Below are 14,940 nucleotides of genomic sequence, written 5' to 3' on the forward strand. Positions count from 1 at the left end.
CTTGGTGGTGGGCTAAGGAAACTGGATTCTCTTCAAGAGCCACTCTGAGGAGCATGGGTGGCTGCAAATGCCCTGGGGCTGCTCTCTGGTGACCAGCGGTGTTCCCGGAGTGCAGCTCCTCCTCAGCTCTGGGGCTGCTCCTTAAGGCCATAAACTCTGAGGAGATTCATGGGATCTCTGGGTACAGCATATTCTTGTGTGAAGTTGAGGTTGAGCAGAATGAATAAAGAGTTAAAAATGCCCCTTTAGGAGCCTCTGAACCCTACTCCAAGCTCCAGTTCCAAACAGGGGTTTGAGGACAACTCTGACCCTGGGGCACTGGTGTGTTCTCCTCTGGACTAAAGAACACTGTGCACTCCCCGGGTGGGAGGTGATGGCAGCTCCATCAGTGGTTATCTGAAGGCCACAGGTGAGTCAGAGTCCCTTGACAGGGAGATTGGGCTAATCTGTGAAATGGTGGATTGCTTGCATGGCTGCTGCAGCAGCTCTTTCCTCGTGACTTCCTGGGGTCCTCTGGGGACTGATGCACATGGCCACATGCAGGTACAGGACTCCTGGAACAGGTTGCTTGGAGAAGCTGTGGCTGCCCCATCCCTGGAAGTGTTGAAGTCCAGGGAGAATGGAACTCTGAGCAACCTGCTCTAGTAGAAGTTGTCCCTGCCTGTGGCAGGCGGGCGGAATTGGATGATTAAGGTCCCTTTGAGCCCAGGCCATTCTGTGATTCTGTGACTTTCCGCTTACTATTCCCTCTTCATCTTTAGACAGAAGCTCCTGGCAGAGCTAGACTATGCAGAGATGGAGAGAAAGCAGCTGGGTGCTTGATCAGGTGCAGGTGAGGACTTTAGCCAGGGCAGGTGGGTGTCAGTGCCATGCCACGGCCCTGGCAGGCAGAGCTGCTTGCCAGGCATGGCTTATCCAAAACACAGCTCTGTACTGTGAAGAAAACTGCCCCAGCTGAAAGCAGCACATCACCCTACACAGCCTTTCCAGGGCTGAGTCTGAATCCATGCTAAGTGAGCCTTTGGTGGTTTTTTGGTGTGTCCCGCTGGGCTCTCTGTGTTCCGGAGGCTCAGGAGAAGGGTCCCCAGGAAGCACCGTTAGCCGGGGCCGGGCAGCGCAGAGACGGGGACCGGGGCTGCGGGGAGAACCGGGGCTGCGGGGAGAACCGGGGCTGACCGCCGCTTACCCCGCTGCTCGAGGAGCCGCTGCATCCGACGGCCGCGGGGAGGAGCCGCAGGACCGGGGATGCGCACCCGGAGGACCGGGGATGCGGAGGCGGCCGTCAGCCCGGCGTCCCTTCGCCCCTGCGGGCTGCCTGAGCTGGGGGCCCTTGGTAATCACCAGCACCCTCTGGGTGCCGCCATCCCCTCCCCTCTCTTGTCCTCTCCCCAGGGTCCACAGGGCCGTCTCCCGCGGCGGCAGGGCACAGGATGGAGGGATGGGAGTTGCCTCGCCTTCTTGCCAGCAAGGCAGCCCATGGCACTTGCTCCACGGTCCCTTTCTCTGGTCCAGCCTTTATAGGAGCAAAGTACAGACACATTTTAGCCGCTAGACAAGGGAAAACATGTGATTGCACTGGGTCTCCTGCTTGGAGCTCTCCTGATGGGCCGGTTTACAGAGATGGGGTTTGGTATGAGGCAGAGCTCATTCCCCGCCTTTTCTCAGCCAGTTCCTGGAGGGCGCTGGGTGCCCAGGGAAGGAGCTCTGAGGGCAGGTCCCATGTCCCCAGGTGGGGTGACAGGGGGCATGGCCGAGGGCACACTTGATGAGGCTACGTGTGTCCTTTGGCCCTCGGCCTTGCCCAGCAGCCTGGCCTTGCTGGCCACTCTCACGCACCACCTCGCACTTGCTGTCCCCAGCCCGCACCCTGGCCGGGGGGGCACCAGCCTCTGCCAGGGGAAAGAGATGGTGTTTTGTTCCCCAGCTCGCTCCTGCCCAGCGGCTGATTGTGCACACACAGGACCCTTTCAGCACGGGGAGAGGAGGGTGATGGCATCTGGGAACGCAGGGAACAAAGGGCCCGTTGATGCTGGCTGCAGCCCCATGGGTTTCTGTCAGCCAGGGCAAGGCCGAGCTGTGCCACTGAGCTGGGGCAGCAGCATGAGCTAAACCTTCCATGGCCAGGCTGCATGGGCAACTTTGCTGCCTGTTTGGAGGGGGCTGAAGCCAGGGAAGAGCAGGGGAAGTGGGATTTGGGCTAGAGTCCCATTTAGGAAGAGTAGTGAAAGTCCCACCCACCCTGCCACTCCTGGGCATGTGGCTGTGCCTGAAATCTGCATTTTTGGACAGATCCGTGGGATGCTGGGAGCATCCCTCTGTGGCCTCACTCCCAGGAGAGCCTTGAGCACAGCTCCTGGGGAGATTTCCAAGAGAAACAACATTTGAATCAATCATTTTTGAGCAGCTGCTGTGGAAAGATGCACCTAGCCTAAGGTTTCTGGGGCAGAAAGGCAGCAGCCAGTGCCCTCCCACACACCAGCACCATGCACACGGTTAACAATCCTGCAGCAAATGGCACCATGGAGCCACAGACGGGACATGTAGGGCTCTGTGACAGTCCAATGTGCCCCTGTGCCTAAACAAGACCATCCTTTTCCACACAGCGCTCTCTGCAAGCGAGACCATCGCCCACCCTGCATGGCTCTGGACATGTTCATCCCACACATGCTGCCTTAGTGCCAGCCAGCTTGGCTTGAGATGTCCTGTGAGTTTTGTTGTGGTTTTATTGTGCTACATGAGGAGACATAGCAGAGGCTGTCAGCACGTGGGCCGAGTGTTAAAGGGCAGCAGCAGTACCAATAACAAGAAAGCAGCTGCTACAAGACCCCAGCTTTCCTCAGGGTTGCTGAAAGAGAAATAAGAGGTTTTAACCACCCCCCCCCCCCCAGTTGGGAACAATGATTTTGAAGTCAGAGTTATGAACATCGTGGCTGGAGTGGGCAGAGCCCTGCAGGGGCTGCTGGCCCACACATGGCTCAGCAAGTACTGCTCCTCTGAGACCTTCTCCTCTGCAGCCTTCCTTTCCCTGGAGAGCCTCTCCTTTTTTTTTCTTGTGGGGGCAGGAGGTGGGAAAGCCAGCACAACAAATGGACAGGCAGACGTACATCTTGTTCAGAATGTTCTTAATTTTAATGTATTTTCTTTAATTTTTATAAAATACATCCTGTAAGATAAGTCTTTTAAAAACTTGCTCCTTTTTATTGCTGGTTAACAAGTTGAAATTCTAGATCAGAAATGAAGGAAACACTTTCAGTTGATTAACTCTTTTTGCATGTGTGTATGTGTGTGTGTGTGTGTGTGTGCGTGTGTGGGGTCTGGGGCAAGGGTGCGAAGGAGGACCTGGTTATTTTTTGTTAAATGGATATGAACAAAAACCCCAGCAAACCCCCAAGAGAGATAGCATTGATGTGAATTTCCAGATCTTGACTGGCTTCTCCCCACCCTGCCACCCCTCCTGGCATCTCCCCCCTCCCCCTCCCGTGTGCGTTGGTAGCCTGGCCAACCTATTTCAGCATTCCCGGCAGCAAGGATCCTTCAGATGCACTGCTCAGCAGATCTGCCTCCTTATCCTTGCCCTGCCGAAACTAGCACTTAAAAATATATATAACAACAATACAGACCTGAAAAAAAAAAATCCATGCAAGATGGAGCTACAGTCTGCCACTGAAATTAGTTTCTCCAATAAATAAACACAAAGATTAGTGCTAAGGAGAGAGGCTGGGAGAGCAAAACAAATCACCAGTTGTCAGGGAGGACTGGAAACAGCACTTCTGCAGGTCTGGTTGGACCCATGCTTCCCAGCCAGAGGGCTTTCCTCCGGCTGGAGAACAGTCATGGAGGAGAGGCCTCCACCCAACCCCTTGCCCCCCTACCTCTCTCCATGGGAAAAGACTGGCACCAGTAAGGATCTGGATTGCAGAGATGGGCTGTGTCTGCACCCTGTGACCCCCAAACCGCCACCTTTCCTTCCCTCCTCAATGCCTTCCTGGGTTTCACCTGGGAGCGAGATGCTGCCAGTCACTCCCACCCTGGCAGGCACAAGGCAGCTGTCCTGACTGGCAGGAAAAAAAGTGAGGGGACGAGGGGGACAGAAGGAGGGGCAGTTACATTTGACAAGGGGGAGAAGCGAGCCGAGCTCTCTGGCACAGTGGACAAGGGGGAGAAGCGAGCCGAGCTCTCTGGCACAGTGGAGGTTAGAGAAGCAGACATCACCCCAGAGAAGAGCACCATTGTGAAGGGCACTGGCAGGGCAGGCAAGGCACGCGGTCCCGAGGGTTATCCCCTGCCTAGGAGGGATGGCTCTGGCTTTACACTCCCAGGGCTTGATGCAGAGGTGTCCCCTCCTCAGTCAAACCTATTTGCTGCCTCTCTGCTGCCTGGAGGGTAAAGCCGAGTCTCCTTTGTCTACAGAGACACCAAACTCCCTTAGGCTTTAATAGGGGCAGCTGGGTTAGGGCTTTATCAGCATTGGGATCAGCACTCTCTTCTCCACACTGGGAAGATCCTTGCCCTGAACTCCCTTTGCTGTGGCTGCAGCAGGCGATTTAGGTTAAATTCATCTTTCTCTGCTAAGGGAAAAAAATCCTTCTCTTATTCTCCATCCATGGGTGGTGACAGCAGACAGCTCCAGGAGAGTCTTTAGCAATGGTACCAGGACTGGGCCAACTTCCTTTTCTCTCTAGGTAGCCTCTTGCTACTCATGGAGCAACCTACATGGATTTCTTCCTCCCAGGAGCTTGAAGGCCTTTGCTCATCCCTAGGCAACACTGGGACGCTGGAGAAAGTCCCTCCTCTTCTGTGGCTGGTTTTGATGGGCTTGGCTCTAGAGCGAACCGGTTACGGATGAGCAACGAGAGAAAAGTGCATGAAGAGGCGTCCATTGGTGGGAAGCTCTCCTTCCTGGTCACGCTCAGCACAATGGATGCGAGGGAGGAAGAGGAGGGGAGTCATCAGCGAAGGCAGAGTTAACGCAGGAGACCTGGTGTCAGGTGGCTGCAGTGTTAAAGCCTCGGGGTTAGACAAAAGGGCATTTGGTCTGGCTGGGCTCCGCCTCATGGGCTAGAACTTGGTGCCTCGGCCCATCAGCCTGAGGACTGCGAAGTTGTAGGTGGTGGCGATGATGAAGGTGACCTGTGGGTGGGAGGAGAGTGAGCGAGGGGGCAGCCCCCAGCCCCACACCCCCAGAGAGCAGTGCCCTGCAGAGCCCCGCAGCCCCGTTGGGACGCCGCAGTGCTGTGTCGCTGGTGTGAAGAAAGAGGGGAGCCAGGGAAAGGCAGGGCACTCCTGCATTGGCAGCAGGACATCTCCCTGGCGGTCTGCTAAAGCCTCTCCAGATCCCCTCCTGCAGCCACCTCTACCTTATGGCCTGGATTCACCATCTGCACTTACGTGCCAGAAAACGACACGAGCACAGGCTCTGTCCCATCCATGCCCACCACCTTCGCTGTCCTTTTCCCCCACATCTTTGCCAGGCGGAGAAGAACGGCTGGGCAGGGGGAGCACTGACTCACCAGTGAGACCAGCGTGGCAGCTGCCCCCACGAAGGCTGCGATGAAGAGGTGGAAAGTCATCTGGAACTGCAAGGGAAGAGGAGGGTGAGCTCATGGGGTCCCTTGTGCTGCCTGGGGAGGCCAGAGCCAAGGTGTCCCATTGAGGGGAGCACATGTGAGGTGGCAGGAGTTACTCACCTCGCTGGTCTTGCAGATGGAGAGGAGGTTGGAGCCACACACCTTGCCAGGGAAAGCATTCCAGGGCAGGACACCTGTGGAGATGTGGGAGCCAGGTGAGTGGGGTGTGGCTGACAGCTGACTTCCTTGCTCAGCTTCCTGCAGCCATCAGTCACACACCCCCCAGCATTTCAGGGCTCTTCAGCACCTGCCCTGCTTTATCCCACCCAACGTGCCTGGGCCCTGCTCTCCATCCCCTCTCCTCTGCCCTGAGCCCTGGCTCCTGGGTGGGGAACCTGGCACTCACCGTACATCCTGGCATCCGCACACAGGGTGCCAATGCTGGCCGAGGTCTTGGTGGGGTTGCCAATGGACTGGCAGGTGGTCCAAGTGTTAAAATAGATGTAGACGGGCACCGCGGAGCAGGCAAACACCAGGAGCCAGATGATGGTCAGGACATAGGTAATGCCCACAAACTGCAAGGGGCAGGACAAAGCCGGGCACAGCCGTGGTTACCAAGTGGCCAAGGCCACGGACGGGGGAGCGCGAGGTTCCCCAGGCAGGGGAGGGCGTGGGGCAGGTGGGGGACTGCGATGCTGCCTGCACCCAGCTCTGCACCACCTGCCAGACCCAGCGTGTCCCCAGGCAGGCAGCACAGGACAGCAGCCCAAGCTGGGGGCTCCTGCAGCTCACAGGACCAGCGCCAGTCCCAGATTCACGTCCGGCTGTGTGTGCGTGGGGGTGACTGGCAGCAGCAGGATGGCTGCCAGGTTTTTGTGGGGGGTAACCGTGGCCACAGCCAAGCAGGGTTTGGTCTCTGCGGGAGGGCAGCTGCAAAAGCTGCCTTGGCGTGTCAACGAGGCTCTCCTTCCCTCCCTCCACGGTCCATCCCAACCAGCCCCCGAGGGAACCACAGCCGTGCCCCTCTGCTCCCCCAGGCCAGAGGATCCCTTTGCCAGCACTTTGTCACGGTTCCCGAGCACAGTGGAGTGCATGACCCCAGGGGTACCAGGTGCCACAGAGCTTTGAACTGCCACCACTGCAGGGGTGCTCGGATTCTCCCTGCCTATGTTTAAACATGAAGTACTTTTATTAAACGTAGCCATTTGTGCTGCTTTGGTCCCCAGGAAACACGGCAAGCCTGGGGGAGGACAGCAGGGCTGTGCTTCCCTTTGGGATATCCCAAAACCCGGACGGCCGCGGTCTCCTGCCCTTTGGCCGCACCGAGCGTGGTGAACCCGCTGGGGCGCGCGAAGGGGTGCCAAACCCCGGTTAAGATCACCTTGTCAGGATGTCCTAGCCACTTTCCCAAACAATGACACACCCGCTGCCACGAGTGAGCTCGCTGGGGGCCTCGCGCTCCCCTCCCTTTCGGGCCCCCAGTTACCGTTGCGCTGAGGCCCTTGCCGCAGATGGTGGTCCTGTAGTCCCCAAAGATTTGCCGGACGGCGCCGGTGGTGTAGAAGCCTTCGGCCAACAGCAGGGCTCCATAGAGGAAGAAGAAGGCAGCTGTGCCATAGATGAAGTACTGAAAACCGTGGATGCTGTGGGGGAGAGGAGTGGGCAGGGGTGCTCAGGTGCTGGGGCCCTGCTGGAGAGCTCAGCCCTGGCTGCTGCCACTTCCCCTCCCCACGCTGCCCCAAGGAGACCAAAACAGAGGGTGAAGCCACAAGAGGAGCAAGCTGGGGCAAAGCTGTGGTGAGCAAGGCTGCCACCGACACCCCCACATCCTCCATACCTACCCAGTGCAGAGGTCCAGCTCTACCCAGGACACCTAGCAAGGGTCAGATAAAAACTGGTGTGAAATAAAACAAGTGGCCACTTGGACCCTGCCATGGAGCCATGGGCAAAGGCAGCTTGGGGTCTCCCTGGTGCCTGGGTGAGAGCCTGGTCCTGGCCAGCCCAGCCAGACACTTCAGCCTGGCACAGAGCAGGACAAAGCTGTGAGGGGCCCTGGCACGAGGCAGGTGCTCTGCAGCAGGGTACTTACACATCGATGAGAAACTCATAGTCCTGGTAGTTTTTGGAGAAGTAGGTCTCGATGAGCTGCTCAGTGCCTGTGAGGGCTTCGTGCCCACAGCCACAAAACAGCGCTACCCCAAAGAAGCACAGGCCAGTGGCAACCAAGGAAGCAAAGGGTGCCCCAATGAGACATCTGGCACAGCACTCGAGTAAACCTAAGGAGAAAAGAGGTGAGGTGGGACAGGACTGCTGGGACAAGGATTGCTTGGAGCCTGCAGCTCAGGAGCATGAGCGCAGTGGGAGAAAGGTGCCTGGCAGGAGGAGGGAAACAGGTTGAAAGAAAACCCCAGAAACGACCCATTGCAGTGCTGTAGAGTCAAACCCAGCAGCTCCTCTGAGAGCTCTCTAAGCAGCTCAGGAGCCCACCCAAGGGTGCCCAGGGATAGTGGCAGTGTGGGGCACAGGAGCTGTGAGGAGCCAGCCATGCTGACCCGTGACAAACAGATGGAAATAGAGAGTGAGGTAGCGTAATGCCAGTGGGACCTGGCAAACAAGCTGCTAATGGGCTCCCCACTGCCACCACAGCGGCCATGCCAGCTGCCTGCAGTTCTATTTTGCCATCGAAGATGGAGGGGAACCCAGCAGCTCCACAGAGACAAAGCCCAGGGAAGATCCAGCAAGGTGGCCCTGCTTGGGGCAGCACAGTAGGAGCCAGAACACCCTGAGCACTCTGGACTTCCAGGTGGCACCCTGGGCACTCGTCCCTTGCCTGGCACCCTGCAGGCAGCTCGGGCTGCAGCCGCCCCTTTATGTAGGCAGACGTGCTTGTAGGAAGGAGCCGTGCTAGTTCCACAGATGACAACACTTGTGTAATAGGTTTAGTCCTCCAGGACCTGCGTGAGGGCAGGGAAAGCAAGGACACACAGCAGTGTGCTGTTTGGAGTGCCTAAATGCTGGATTTTTTCAGCAGTGAGGCCATGGGCACCTGCTCCTTCTGTATGCTGGGGCTCTAACATGCAGGACTGCTGGCTCAGGTTCCCAGTGGGCTGGGTTTGGAGGTGCCCAGCCAGCTGCTGTCCTGCCTGCTTTGGGGGCAGACAGCCAGCTGGGTTTGCACCACCTGCATTTGGCTCCAGCTAAGCTGGGACAAGCTGCTGTCCTGGCTGTGTGACACCTGGGGAAGCTGCTCCCTGTCCCCAAAACGTGGGCACTGGCACCCCACTGCCCAGGGCACAGTGGCTGCCTGGGCACATCCCATCTGGGCATAGAATTTCTGCCTCGAATGCCGGAAAGGCACCCACACCAAACCCACACTCCCTCCACAAATCCCACAGTGCTTATCTCCTCCCCAAGAGGACAAGAAAGCCGTGGGGCCCTGGCCAGCTCTCCCCTCCCCACTGGGAGCAAGGTTGCACAATGGCACCGAGGACAATGGGGGATTGTCCTGGCACTGCCACGGCCGTGGCTGCCCCACGCCAAGAGCAAACAGGGAACAAAGGCAGCGCTATAGGGGAGTGCTGAGACCCCTCCTTCTTGTTTGCCTTGGACGCTGCAGATCCAGGGGGGCCTCATTCATCCTGGCCAGTGCTGCTCCCAACCCCGCTGGGACACACAGGGTCTGCCCCTCGCTGAGCCAAACTTGCTTTTTCTGGTTTGATTTTTGGCCACCTGGGAGGTGGCACGGAGGTGCCCACTCTGGGGCAGTGAACAGCTCCATTCCCAGGGGACTGTGAGTCCCGGAATGCAACAGGGCCCAACAGGCTCCCTGCCACAGCCCCTCTGCTTTGGGAAGCTGCAGGGGGAAAGCCTGGGGAGGGGAAAGGAGGGGAGAAAGAGCCCTTGTGCCACACAGTCCTGAGCCTTGTACCCCGGCTCTGCTGCTGCCAGCACCAAACAACGTGCTGCAGACAGGAGGAGGAGGAGGCAGGGGGCCAGCAGAACAAGGCACCCCTGGGAACAGAGCACCCCCAGGAACAGAGCAGCCCCAATACCCCAGGGGTACACTGGTGAGTATTAGCTCTGCTGTATCAGTAGGGAAACTGAGGCACCAGGTGTGCCTCCGTTTTCCCAAGGCCGCCGGCATACAAGTGGCACGAGCTGTGACGGGCTCAGTGCCACGCCTGGACCTGGGCTCTCATCTCTGCAGTCCGTGTGGTGAGGGTGAGGGCTGGGGTGGGACAGGCCGTGAGGATGGCCTCTGCCCCCACACACAGCACACGAGCTCACGGGGACAGAAAACTGCCTTGGGAAAGAAAACGTCATCCTTGCCGTGCCAAGGCATCCTCCCTCGGCAGCGCCCACGGCCGCCACGGGCACACCGGCGTCACCAGGACCTCTCCGGTGCCAGAGGAAAGTTTCGGTGGGCTCTGCTCTGGGATAAGGTCCCCAGAGACACCAGCAACAGCTCTCCAGGTGGCCCCCACCCTCACCTCATACTCACCCATGGTGCTGGACTTGGTCAAGTCCCTCGACCGCCGCTCTGCTGCTTCAGTGCCGTGTGCGGAGCCCTCCCTGCCAGGCGGTCCCACGCCCTGGATTTCCCCCTCTGCGTGTCTGTCCGGCTCTCCAGCCAAGAAAAGGGCTCTGTGAGTGACAGCCACCCCCCTTAAAGGGAGCGGGCCCGCCCTCCCCGGCCCCCCCAGCACCCCTTGGCTGCCAGCTCCTGGGCGCCGGGCAGGGCTGCCAACGGCCCCGCTCCGCGCTCCCGGGGGAAAAGGCTTTTGCACAAGTAAGAGAGCAGTCTGGGGGCACGGCAGGGGGTTGTCCCCCCTCACTGGTGGCTCTGGGGACATCCCCCAGGCCCACCAGGCTGCGTTTGTCCAAGCTGCGCGCTGAGGCAGCGTGTGAGTCTGGCCCTGTGGGACAGCAGCGCTGTGCCCCTGTCACCTCCCTGATTCCCAGCACCTGGCAGCAGGCAAGAGGGGTTCCCCATCCCAGGGGACTCCGAAGGGGAAGCTTTCCCCCTTTTGATGGGAACCTTGCAGCTACTTTCCCCAGCCCCGTGACCCCCATGGGGCAGTGGCATTCTGCTGGGGACACTCGTGGGTCCCCACAGCCTCAGGGCTGTGGCAGGTGCAGCCTGGTCCCTTGGGTGCCCCATGTCCCGTGGGTGCCACGGTTCCCGTGGGTGCCCCGGGTCCCCTGCAGCTGTGGAGGCAGCACAGGGCCAAGGGAGCCTGCAGAGGGCAACCGGCCCCTTCCCGGCAGGCACAGGCTGGACAAAGCCCTGCTGTGTCCCTCAATGCCCCACTTTGTGCCAGGCAGCGAGGTGGCAGGGCCTGGCTGTCCCTGGGCTCGGGGACACTGGTGGGCTGTGACCAGGGTGGGCCACCCTGTGGGGACCCTGCCTCTTCCCCAAAAACCCAAAAACCTTGGCTTGCCCACAGATGGGCAGGGGGGAAACACCGCTTGGGCATCTGTGCAAACGCTGCCAGGGCTTTGTGGTGGCCAGCTGCACCCACATCAGCGGGGCACAGCTCCTGGCCCCACAGCACCCCTCCCTGCCTCAGTTTCCCACTGCAAGGCAGGACGGCAGAGGGGCTGCCTGGTGTCCTCAGCCAGATGTGGAATGGGAGGGGACAACAGAGCAGGGGGAGCCTCTGCCACCACTGTGGCAACTCCCTTAGCTCCCACGGTGGCACCCAGGTGGCCTGGCAGCGATGTCACCTGGCCATGATCACATTGAAATGGCCATGGGAATGTGACAGACTTGCAACACCCCTTTGGAAATAGCCAGAACCCCTCCAGCCACTGGAAACCAGCAGAGCCCTGTCTGCATCCCAGGGAAGCCCAGAGGGACCCCCAGCCACCAGGAAGGAAAAGTATTACATAAAAAGTCCCCCATAAATAAAACATATAAAATGCAACATAACAGGAAAATAATAAAATATGACATGGGGCAAAAACATACCAGCCCCTCTTTTTGTTTCCACAGAAATTCCAGGCTTGCTGACTGCCATTTCTGAACACTCTGGAGGGAAGTGGGACTTTTACCTCTTCGGGCACGAGGTGAGCAGCTAAGAGGGACTGTGATTCCTGCAGAAAGGGGCTTAAAAGTCTTGGTTATTGGGCACTTTTTGTCAGCAGGTGGATGACAAAAAGTGGGATGGAAACCCCTTGGCCCTGTCATTCGTGGCAGTGGGGACCAGCCCACCACCTCCCGGCAGTGCTCCATGGATGCTCCAGAGCAGGACTGCAGGACAGGGAAAAGGGAGAAATCCTCCCCATGGATTTCTAAGGCTTGAGGGAGAAGAAAATGTGCAGGAAACTGTTTGGAGTTGCCTTTCCTGTGGCAGCATGGAGGGTACCCTGCCCCAAGCAGCTGGGTGGGCAGCCCACAGCCCTGCCCCGTGCCTGCACTATGGGGCCAGAGCCCCAGGGGCACCTGTGGCCACGGGGATGTTGGAAAGCCCTTACGGCATCCCTCTCCCTTTGCACTTCAGCTGGAGAGTTTGTGAGAGCCTCTGCTGCAAAGCCAACCGTGCACTTCTGCACGCTCAGAGCAGTCCTGCAGCTCAGCCCCCTCCTGGATGAGGCCCCAGGGGAGCTGCAGGGAGCCTGCCAGCCCACATCAAAGCTCTGTAGGCTCGTCCCTGCCAGAGAAAACACTGCTGCTTCCCAGGTGGGGAAGGGAGGACGCATCCCTGTTTGCCAGCCAGGAGGGGAACACGCCAGGCTGGTAAAAATAAACATGCTTATAAATCAATATGGATCACCTTGCAATTTGTTCTGACCCTTGGGCAGTGACCAATTACATCCAAAACCACCCCCACCCTCCGGGAAATGAAGGGCTTAGCCCTCCCTCACTAACAGAGCCTGGGTCTGCCACACTTTGCCCCTTGCGAGCTGAGCTGGGGGCTGGCAGAGCGAGGCTTGGAGGGGGTGTTCCTTCCCCCCAGTCTGCGCTGAGATGCTGCAAAGGGCTGCACCAAAATGAAGGGTTTGGATGGGCATACACACATCCCTAAATACACTGCCCGCGTGGAAAGGACTCCCTGGAATTTTTGTGAGTTTTTCTCTTCACAGCTGCAGCTCAGACTCAGACTTCCCCTGGGCCATGGGGAAGGCAAGCTTGGGGGTGGGGGGACAAGCAAGGGACATCAGTGGCAAAGGGACAGCCACACAGGCAGCACTGGTTCATGCCACTCCACTACTTCAGGGCAAAGCAGTGAGATGGAAAAGCAAGCAGGAGCATGTGGGGCAGGGGACCAGAGCATCCTCCCTGTCTCTGTGTGCAGCCACCTCACCCTCGATCGCCACAGACTGTCACACTGTCCCACCACTCTGGTGGCACAGGACAGCCTCCTGCGTGTCCCACCCCCTCCCAGCACACGCTGGGCATGGAGGCAGCCCTCCCTAGGGTGAGGCAGGAGGCCAGCTGGGAGAAGGGGGCTTCCTGCAGTTTCAGGGAGGATTCGCATTCCCTGCTAATTGATTTTTTGCTTACAGCCCCACAGGGGCTGCACTCCCTGCACTCCTCATTTTCTGCACTCCCCTGGGCATGGGGCTGGGTTTTCAAAGATGCACAGAGGCCAGAATCAGTGTGTGCTGACCCTGCAAAACACAGACAGCCCCTTCACTGTGCTCCCCGAAATGCAGGCAGAGCCCTGGGTACACCCAAGAGGCACCAGCAGTGGCACGTGCAGTGCCCTTATCCATTATACATCTGCCAGCAGGAGAAATCCCAGCCGATCTTGTCACAGCTGAGAACCTTGCTGCTATTTTTAGCCACTCGCTTCCCCGGTCAGGATGAATTTCTTGTCATCTGCTGCTGATTTTAACTCTGCTCTTTACCCACCTCCCCGCCCCGCCTCACCCACCAGCAGGGTGAAACCCCCCCGGCCGGGGGATTTTCCTGCCGTACAAAACCTCCTGTTTCCCAGGTGGCTCCGAGCGAAGCGAGAGGAGACAGTGGCCGTGGGAAGGCTGTGCTGGCTCCAGCAGCATCTGTCCAGCTGCCTCCTCCCGGGATGCCAAGGGCTCCCTCCGGAGCCAGCCCCGCTCCCGCTGCCCGGCCTGGCTGTCCTCACTGTCCTGTTTGTATTCCCGGCTTGCTGCAAGGCTGCAAAATGTGCTAATAAAAAGTAAATTAAAAAAGGAAGGAGCTGGTAGAGTCTGTCAGAGGACAGGGGAGGCGTGCTGAAGGACAGACAGACGGGCCAGAGTTGCAGGATGACAGGAAGGGCAGGGGCTGCTGAGGAGAGGAGAGGGAGAGGGAGAGGGAGAGGGAGAGGGAGAGGGAGAGGGAGAGGGAGAGGGAGAGGGAGAGGGAGAGGGAGAGGGAGAGGGAGAGGGAGAGGGAGAGGGAGAGGGAGAGGGAGAGGGAGAGGAGAGGAGAGGAGAGGAGAGGAGAGGAGAGGAGAGGAGAGGAGAGGAGAGGAGAGGAGAGGAGAGGAGAGGAGAGGAGAGGAGAGGAGAGGAGAGGAGAGGAGAGGAGAGGAGAGGCTAAAACCCTTGTGAGGCTCAGCAAGGGCTGGGCACAGGGTGCCAGCCTTGGCCGTGGGACCCTGCACCCCAGGGATGCTCTGGGGCTCTCAGGACCCTCCCCAGCAAGCAGGGTTGCAGGCAGTGCACCAAAGCCCTGCTGGATGATCCGGGGACAGAACCCTCCTACCTGGCACCAGCTCTCACCTCCTGCCTGTCCAGACTTTACCTGGGACCACAGAGGCAGCCAGGAGGTGCTGGCCAGCAGGGATGGCACCGAGATGAGCTCACCTCCCAGGCAGTCACCCTTCAGAGAAGCTGAGCAGATGCCTGCCCTTCTGTTTTGGTGTCTCTGGCTGATGTTTCCCTCTGCAGCAGCCTGACTTTTTAGACCTAGCAAGTTTTTGAGTTTGGAAGGTCTTGTCCAGCCTGTGCACCGTGCCTGGGCTCGCTGCTGGGGGCAGCAGGGACCACCAGCTCCCAGCCGTGCCCGGGGCTGGGTGCCTGCCATCCCGGAGGTGACACAGGCAGGAGCCTCCCTGCTGTCCCCACACCTTTCACAGGCTGTGTCACCCGCGTGAGTGCAGGAGTTCAGGCTGTGTTTGTGCCTGGGGGATCAGCTGCTGGCAGCAGAACCCAGGGTACACCCAAGAGGTGCCAGCAGTGGCACGTGCAGTGCCCTTACCCAGGGCCCAGCTGATGGGAGGACAGCCCAGGCACTGGAAGGCTTCCTGGCTGCTCACTGCTCCTTTTATCCACCAAACAGGCCTGTTATTGACTGCAGAAATCGGGGATAATACGGGGGTACAAACAACTTCCTTAAGTCTGGTTTCTAATTTCAAAAGAAATCCCCACAAAGCTTCTCGCTCAGTGCAGTGAGTCCTTCACA

At 58.8% G+C, this 14,940-nt stretch overlaps 1 protein-coding gene and 1 long non-coding RNA gene across 3 annotated transcripts; one reads left to right on the forward strand and one right to left on the reverse strand.

Annotated features, from left to right (window-relative positions):
• Positions 1-3,105: 3,105 nt before the first annotated feature.
• On the reverse strand, positions 3,106-10,209 carry PLP1 (proteolipid protein 1). 2 transcript variants are annotated; one of them, XM_068205246.1, is made up of 7 exons: positions 10,069-10,209; positions 7,657-7,843; positions 7,054-7,210; positions 5,974-6,142; positions 5,688-5,761; positions 5,511-5,576; positions 3,106-5,130 (listed from the first exon to the last, which is right to left on the reverse strand). In XM_068205246.1, exons 1-7 carry the CDS (start codon positions 10,070-10,072, stop codon positions 5,059-5,061), a joined length of 729 nt encoding a protein of 242 aa, XP_068061347.1. In that variant the 5' UTR covers positions 10,073-10,209; the 3' UTR covers positions 3,106-5,058. The 2 variants fall into 2 exon arrangements, with proteins under 2 accessions (XP_068061347.1, XP_068061345.1); XM_068205244.1 differs by having other exon boundaries at positions 6,949-7,210; positions 10,069-10,208.
• A 155-nt stretch (positions 10,210-10,364) lies between these two features.
• Positions 10,365-12,333, forward strand: LOC137482725 (uncharacterized). The gene is made up of 2 exons (XR_011004196.1): positions 10,365-12,249; positions 12,287-12,333. It is a non-coding gene; the product is annotated as an uncharacterized lncRNA (long non-coding RNA).
• The last annotated feature ends 2,607 nt before the right edge of the window (positions 12,334-14,940 follow it).

Source organism: Anomalospiza imberbis, chromosome 14 (assembly GCF_031753505.1).
Source record: "Anomalospiza imberbis isolate Cuckoo-Finch-1a 21T00152 chromosome 14, ASM3175350v1, whole genome shotgun sequence".
Lineage (NCBI taxonomy): Eukaryota > Metazoa > Chordata > Aves > Passeriformes > Viduidae > Anomalospiza > Anomalospiza imberbis.

Bases quoted from the DNA above. Each gene is read 5' to 3' on its own strand.
- PLP1 (XM_068205244.1), bottom strand. The intron at 7,211-7,656 runs GTAAGTACCCTG...TCTCCCCCACAG, and splicing joins TATGAGTTTCTCATCGATGT to CATCCACGGTTTTCAGTACT. The intron at 5,762-5,973 runs GTGAGTGCCAGG...ACATCTCCACAG, and splicing joins TGCGGATGCCAGGATGTACG to GTGTCCTGCCCTGGAATGCT.